General features: G+C 35.2%; 1 protein-coding gene across 3 annotated transcripts in view; it reads left to right on the forward strand.

Moving 5' to 3' along the window:
- LOC106468431 (Na(+)/H(+) exchanger protein 7-like) overlaps positions 1–7,593 on the forward strand; it is an 81,408-nt gene that overhangs the window by 20,823 nt on the left and 52,992 nt on the right. For all 3 annotated transcript variants that reach the window (XM_022396759.1, XM_022396760.1, XM_013928858.2), the window contains exons 5-6: positions 4,403–4,444; positions 6,302–6,370. In XM_022396759.1, the coding sequence (XP_022252467.1) occupies positions 4,403–4,444; positions 6,302–6,370 (111 nt within the window). The remainder of the gene's footprint in view (positions 1–4,402; positions 4,445–6,301; positions 6,371–7,593) is intronic.

A 7,593-nucleotide genomic window follows, 5' to 3' on the forward strand; every position in this document is an offset into this window, starting at 1 on the left:
TTGCTTAGAAGTTGACTAAGTGACTGGTCGTTGTAGCTAAACTTTACGTAAAATAAACGTGTATTTGTCATAACTGTTTAGAAGTTGACTAAGTGCTGGTCGTTGTAGCTAAACTTTACAAATAAACGTGTATTTGTCATAACTGTTTAGAAGTTGACTAAGTGCTGGTCGTTGTAGCTAAACTTTACAAATAAACGTGTATTTGTCATAATTGCTTAGAAGTTGACTAAGTGCGGGTCGTAGCAGATTTGTATTCTCCAATGATATTTCTTGTTTGATAAGTTTAACCTTACACCTTGAAAAATAATATTGGTCTGTATTCTAATTAATAAAATTACTTTAACTTCTTAATAAATAAAACCAAATCGTTGTTGAGTTGGTTAGCAGGTTTTTAGTGACAAAAAAAATAGAAAATGTCCTGAATGTTTTACAAAGTTTCCTAAAGCAAAGTCAAGTGCTTTTGCAGGTTCTAGATTCGGAATCTTTATTTGGAATGGTATGTAGCCTGTCCCAGATCAACGAGTCTCTTATTTGAATCTTCCAATCAAAAGCCACGAACAGAACGTTGGTATTTTGATGCCTGAGAATTGTAGTGGTTTAGACAACTCTGACATACAACTGTTGCCTTGTTCATGCACATTATTTGGCAGAGTGACAGGGATTTGTTACAACCATGTGATCTTCTCGTGGAGACTTGCTATGATAATTTATGTTTTGATTTAAAGGGTGTGGATCGCTTGTTATCCTATTTAACAATGACACCGAAAACACATTAAATAACTGATCGCTGAAACGAGCATTTTATGCGTATTAAGTTGTTGCGAAAAGCTATTACGTTATTAACAACGATGGTTTCAGAAATAAAAAACCAGGTTTTATCAAATCCGCACCAACTTTCGTCTTACGTAACCCTGATTGGAGCAACATGAGCCAAAACTAAAAAAGTGGCCCCCTCCCGAACTTAATGTTTAACTCTTGTAGTGAGGCTGTTCGTGTACCCCCCCCCCACAAGAAATTTACTAAAGAAGTGTTTTTCATTTAATATTGCTTAACATTTAATTGGCATCGTAAAACACGTGTGCAGGTTTTCTTTCCATGCTGAGATATTTAAACATCGTAACCGCTTGCCCTCGCGTATTACAAACTGGGCGGAATGTCTTTTTCCTTCCATATTTCAAATGGTTTTGATTACGTTGGGAAGACTTTTTAAGACACAGTCTATTTTTGTGTTTATGATTTTGTAAATCACATTCAGGAGATGAACGTCATACTAGAAGTTTTGTAGAAAACTTACACGTGTTTCGTATGTGTGTTTTTCCTTAATAAATCTCGCTTGTGTGTTTTATTATTTCAACAAGAACCAACCTGATACCGACTGGAATAAATAATTTAGTAAACACTGATTTATTTAGGAAACTAAGACTTTTGTTGCATTTTCACTTTTCATCTATAAAAGTCAGACAGTCATATTTTATCTGTTTTTCTTTTTCAATGCAATTAGTTTTCTTTTTTTCTTCGTCTACTTTTCGTTTTCCAGGAAAAAAGTACGGTTTCGCTCGAACTAAAGGTTTTACTATTTAAATTGCTGACTCTTGTTATTTAATAGTATATAACTTTACGCCACACAATCAAGAACATAACGAAAATTAAATTGTAAGCAGTCTAATAACGAAAGTGAGAGATAATGGATTTTGCAGATTAATCTTTTTTCATTAGCGGATTCAGTTTTTGTTGCAATTTATTTATTTATGGATGATAATTATTTCATATGTAACAAGGACGTGTACAACTGCTCTCGAGTGCGTTAGTTTGCCCCTGTATGAAGTTTCGCCCTGTTTTGTTATTACGCCAAATCATGACGAATGTTGTTTTATATCATTGGTCAGTCGTTGCATTAGCAAAATTTATTTAAAAACGAAGCCAATCTGCTCGAATTGATACATTTTCAACCCCTTGCATGATGCCGCCAGAAATGCATTATATATTGTTACGATTTAAGGACGAGTACTACACATTTAAAGAGGGACTGTTTAATAATTCCAACTTTACATATGTCTTTGTAGCTTAGAGAACGGAGTTTCGCGTACATCATTCCATAAATTATACATTAACGAATTACGTATACGTGCGCTGGAATGTTTGTACAGTTACCGTTCTAATGATACCAGGTGGCTGTCTTTTGCATAAGTAATGGATGTAATTTAAAGTATAACGAGCCGTACTGAAACATCTTTTAATGTATGTAGTCAGGAACGTGCTTTTACCACCTACCTGCATTTCACATGGACACTCCCTATAAGTTTTGAAACCCACAATACAAAAACATATGAAGGCAAGGAACGAGGGGGCTGTTAATTATTTACAGTTTTGTATTAAATACACTACGACAAATGCATAACTTTCAGGAGCATAGTCCCTAAAAAAACACTTCATGATTAAAATGATTAATTAGAATAAAAGTATAGGGACCACGTGCTAGTGCCAGCGTGAAGTAGCTAATTAAGTTAATTAATTAATTTATCAAACCATATTATATGCAAACAACTCGCACTCCATCACCCAGATGATTCTTCTACTTTTGCATAGACAGTAACGAATCCATGATGTCAATACACAGAAACCTATTAGGATTATTTATCTTTGTATTTTAATCCAGCTATATCGCTAATCTACGAAATCCTGTTGGAAACGCTCCCTTGTGAAGTTGTACAGAGGAAGTTTTATTACACCATGCCCATTCCTACCTTGTTTCCTCACTTTTTGGTGCACTCATTCCTACACTTTCAAGTTTGTTTTTTCTTTTCACAAATATTTTTCCACATGTTTATATGTGCAGATCTTACGGTATTTTTCTTCCCCATTCTCTCGGTTTCCTGAATTAATAATCACTTTTCAAGGTTTTCTCATGTGGCCGTAGTTTATGAAAGGAAATACACTTAAAATGAAGAGAAAGTGTTAATAAATAAAAAACGTATACATGTTTCACACAGGTATGTTAATGCTTGTATGAGCATATATATATATATATATAGTATAAAAGATAAATGTAGAACAGAACAGTGAGATGGCCGGAAAGGAAAATTATTGTATTTTGTATTTTTTTACGTCTACGACTCTACATGTACCTGATTACACGTTTTTTAATGATCTGACTGGATATTTCAAATTTTATTTACTTACTTCATTTTTAATACCGTTAATTCGAACTACTTTTGTTGAATTTTTTGAGTAGTGTTTTGACTACGAGACTTTTGTTTTATTACATCATTTACCTTTTTATTTTTAAATGGAAACTCATATTGAATGCCAGGTGGGGTTGGCATTAATCCGGTGATGTTACTATATTCATTTGGTAAAAATAGAAGAATAAACTATAAGCACTTGTAGAATTCGAAAATATATCAATCATTTGAATATGTTTTTGGCCTATCAGCCAACAGTAATGAAAGTGGCACTCGTTACACGTACTGGTCCACGTGACGATTAAATCGATTAAATAATTTCTTAGCTTTTATTAATATTCAGTTGACATGCCTGCTACTTACAGACCGAATAGTTTTCGTTCAAGATGATGAAAACCTATGTGTAGACGTGCATTCTTCGATATTAGAATTTTTATGAAAGAGGAGATCATAACAGGGGTAAAAATATGATTAAATATTTCTATAGTTTTAGCTGTGCGTGCTTCGTATTTGTCGTAGCCACTGGTACATTACCATCTTTTTTGTCCCCCCCAATGGCTCAGCGGTACGTTTGTGAGCTTATAACGCTAAAAATCGGGTATCGATACCCATGGTGGGCACTTCAGAGATAGCTCATTGTGTAACTTTGTGCTTAACTAGAAACAAAGTTTTTGACAAAAATTGTTAAATACTTAACTTCTAGTATTTCTAAATCATAATAAATTCAGTTGCATCTGTGACTGCACCTACACTCTGCATGTCCCCAGCTCTAATTGTGCAGGCTTACGATGCTAAAATTCGTGTTTCGATACCCGTTGTGGGCAGAGCACGGACAGCCTGTGGTGTAACTTTGGGCTTAACAACAACCAAACCCTGTGATTTTGTAGCTGTCGCGTCTTGTTGTGATGGTGTTTGTATACATTAGAAATTATTGGATGTTTTCAAACAATTAAATCCATGCACCTATTGGATGTTTTCAAACAATTAAATCAATGCACCTATTGGATGTTTTCAAACAATTAAATCCATGCACCTATTGGATGTTTTCAAACAATTAAATCAATGCACCTATTGGATGTTTTCAAACAATTAAATCAATGCACCTATTGGATGTTTTCAAACAATTAAATCAATGCACCTTTTTTTTCACATCTTGTTATGCTTTAAAAGGTCGTGATAAAACTCGAAACTTACATTTAACTATTTATTTCTGTTTCCAGCTTGTTGATAGTCCTAGGAACCGCTGTAGGAACCATCATATAGTAAGTATAGTAGACTAACCAACATGTTTATCTTAACATATTAGCTTCATAAATTAGAACTGAATCGATCTCTTCTCTAACAATGATGTTGGATAATGACTCAAGAATGCTAATCAAAACACTTGGGTTATACATGCGAGCTAATACTTTATTAATATGATATTCATTGGCATCATATACCACCTTTCATTTTGGGTGATAACAACCCATCTGTATAATTTAATCTCAATAAATATATGTTCCCTGTTTCTCTTTCTCTTGGTGCGTTGCCACTGACAGTATATTTCTCTTAAGAAAAACATTTAAAAATTCAATTTTATCTTACTCTAATGGAAATTAATTCGAATACTGTGAGACCTTTTTAATATTATTATCATTATTAACTTTTAATTTACCGTTCACTACCGGTGAAGTCCAGATATTGCATGATATTGGACTATTTTCTGTTTTTGTCTGTTACAATACTCGGTGAAGAAGTAATGAAATAATTGGGTGAAATCACTTATTTGTAGGTTTTTGTTTGTTTTTCCGATGTTCGCTCAAAGATATTGAAGAGCTACAACGTCCCTAATCTTGAACTGCTAGACCAGAGGGGAGAGGCTAGCCGCCCCTAATCTTGAACTGATAGACCAGAGGGAAGATAGCTTGTTAACAGCACCCACTATTTACATTTGGGCTACTGGTGTCTGACCGAATAGTTGAATTGGATCGTCACAGCTGTATCGTTAGACCTGCATATTCGTAGCCTTGCACGAGAACCACTGGGCCACGCTCGGTTCTTTTTCTATGTAAGATAAATAGGGCACCCAATACTCATAGTACTTTTTGTTTATTTGGATTATTGTTTCTCCTGGGGGCAGCGGTATAATTGCGGACTTGCAATGCTAAAATCAGTGGTTCAATTCCCCTCGGTGGACACAGCAGATAGCTCACTGTGGCTTTGCTCTACAACAACATATATTATTAAGGACCCACAACCAATACTGTGTATAAATGGTTTAGAAAAATGCGTTTAGAAATTCAATGGGTATATTCTAAGACTTAAAAAAAAAGCCTATACTTTCTCTTTGCATCTGCGATAAAGAAAACGTATCACATTAATGACAGTAACTTCAAATTAACGTTATAGAATTCTTGGCTAACTTTGGTGTGATCCGAAAATACGAGTTTAGCGATGTACCATCAACAGGCTGTTGAATTATCCTGAAGGACAATAAGTTTGCAACATTACGATATTTACTGACTTGTAGAATGTGTGTTCTATTAAGATTTCTTGTCACTGCGATTAGTTTGTTTTGTTTGTTTGTTTTTAATTTGGCGCAAAGCTACACGAGGCTATCTGCGCTAGCCGTCCCTAATTCAGCAGTGTAAGACTAGAGGGAAGGTAACTAGTCATCACCACCCACCGCCAACTCTTGAGCTACTATTTTACCGTCACATTATAACGCCCCCACGGCTGAAAGGGCGCCTTATCCACCTGGCCATGCCGGGCCCTTGATTAGTAACTTTTAAACGCGTAATAATATTTTAACTTAAGACTTAAAGAAAGATCAATAATGAGGGTAATATATATTAAGTTTAGTAATTCAAATATAACGCAATAATTTTAATAAACTATCTACTTTCTTAAGATAAAACCAGAACGCTGGTACTGGTAGATGATAATTTTTGAGTATCGATTAACAATTTGGGTAAATTTTTAAGTTTATAAAATTCTTAATTTTTATATTTTATTAAAGAAATGAACCAGGAAAACCATAACTTCTTGAAAAGAAAGTTGTTGTTAGATTCGTTACTTGTGTTTTTACCTTTTATGGTCGTTAAAGTCATTTTTCTTTTTCTTTTTTTTTCTTCGAGTCTAACAGATGCTACTCATCCTGTTCCACAGTTCACATCTCGAGCGTTCTTTTTGCTGCTTCTTCCACCGTAAGTTCGATTTATGGTCTTTTGTTACTCAATTTCTTTATAAATAAATGCATTCCGAAATTAAAAACTAAAACAATGTCTCTTTCGAAAATGTGACGTCGTTTGCATCAGAAACTTTGAGTCGTTATTTTGATCCTGTAGACAAATGGGTCAATTTTTTAAAGTGCACTCGGTGCTTTTGAGTCTTTTTTTTTGTCATCAACAGGTATAGGGTTTGTTCACACGCGCCGATTGGCTACCTCAGTGGGGGGTTGTCAGGTGAATGAAGATCAAAGGATGCCGCCTGATGGTTACATAATTATTACATAATATGCCGACACCCGAGGGTTACAGAACTATAATGTAGTATATATATATATATATATAACCGAAAGTTATATAACTTTTACCTAATATGCAAAGGACCTGTAGTTTGAGTGTTACTCACCAGAGGACGCGATGTCAGGGGCTTGTTGCTAAGGTGGGTGAAATCATAGTTCGAGCGCTACTCAACAGAGAGCGCGTTGCTAGGGCCAGGAAGTGGCATCAGAGGGCGCGTGACTCGTGAAAATTTAGAGGTCGTTGACAGCGTTCCTCAGAAATACCCCCTCCGCCTGAGGCAGCCAGTCAGCGCCTGTATCTGAACAAACCCCTTAACTACTCTCACCATTTTGCACTAACTCACTTCAAGCTGGTTCTTTTTATCAAATCATTCATGTTGAGTGTCGAAAAAGATTAAGAAATATAACTTAACACTTGGCTCTGTATGGGATAAAAACAAAATAAAAAAATGTTCGATCAGTGGAGGGAATCAGTTGAATCGGCGTAAATGAGAGAACCTTATGATAGAGCTAAACAAACAGGGAATCCATTGCATTCGAATATTTCATCATCCGGGTTTTTTAATTATTTTCTTAAAGTCACTGAAAGATCGTCATTACGACTTCGGCTGCACATTAGTTTGTTTCGTCGATAACTAAATAGCTACTCTGAAAGGGCATTTTACAGACATTCGTTACGATGTTTGCGTATTTGTTGTTAAGCACAGAGCTACTCAATAGCCATATGTGCTGTGCTTACAACAGGTATCGTTATAAGCCTTCAAACTTACCGCTAAGCCACTGGGGGCTATGATGCTTGGAAATCAGCATGATTTTCACAGCGAGTAAAACACGTGACGATGTTTCACAAATCTCGATATTTGTGATTCTCATACTTAGTTTGTTTGTTTTAATTACACGAGG

This window comes from Limulus polyphemus, unplaced genomic scaffold (genome assembly GCF_000517525.1).
Source record: "Limulus polyphemus unplaced genomic scaffold, Limulus_polyphemus-2.1.2 Scaffold3005, whole genome shotgun sequence".
Lineage (NCBI taxonomy): Eukaryota > Metazoa > Arthropoda > Merostomata > Xiphosura > Limulidae > Limulus > Limulus polyphemus.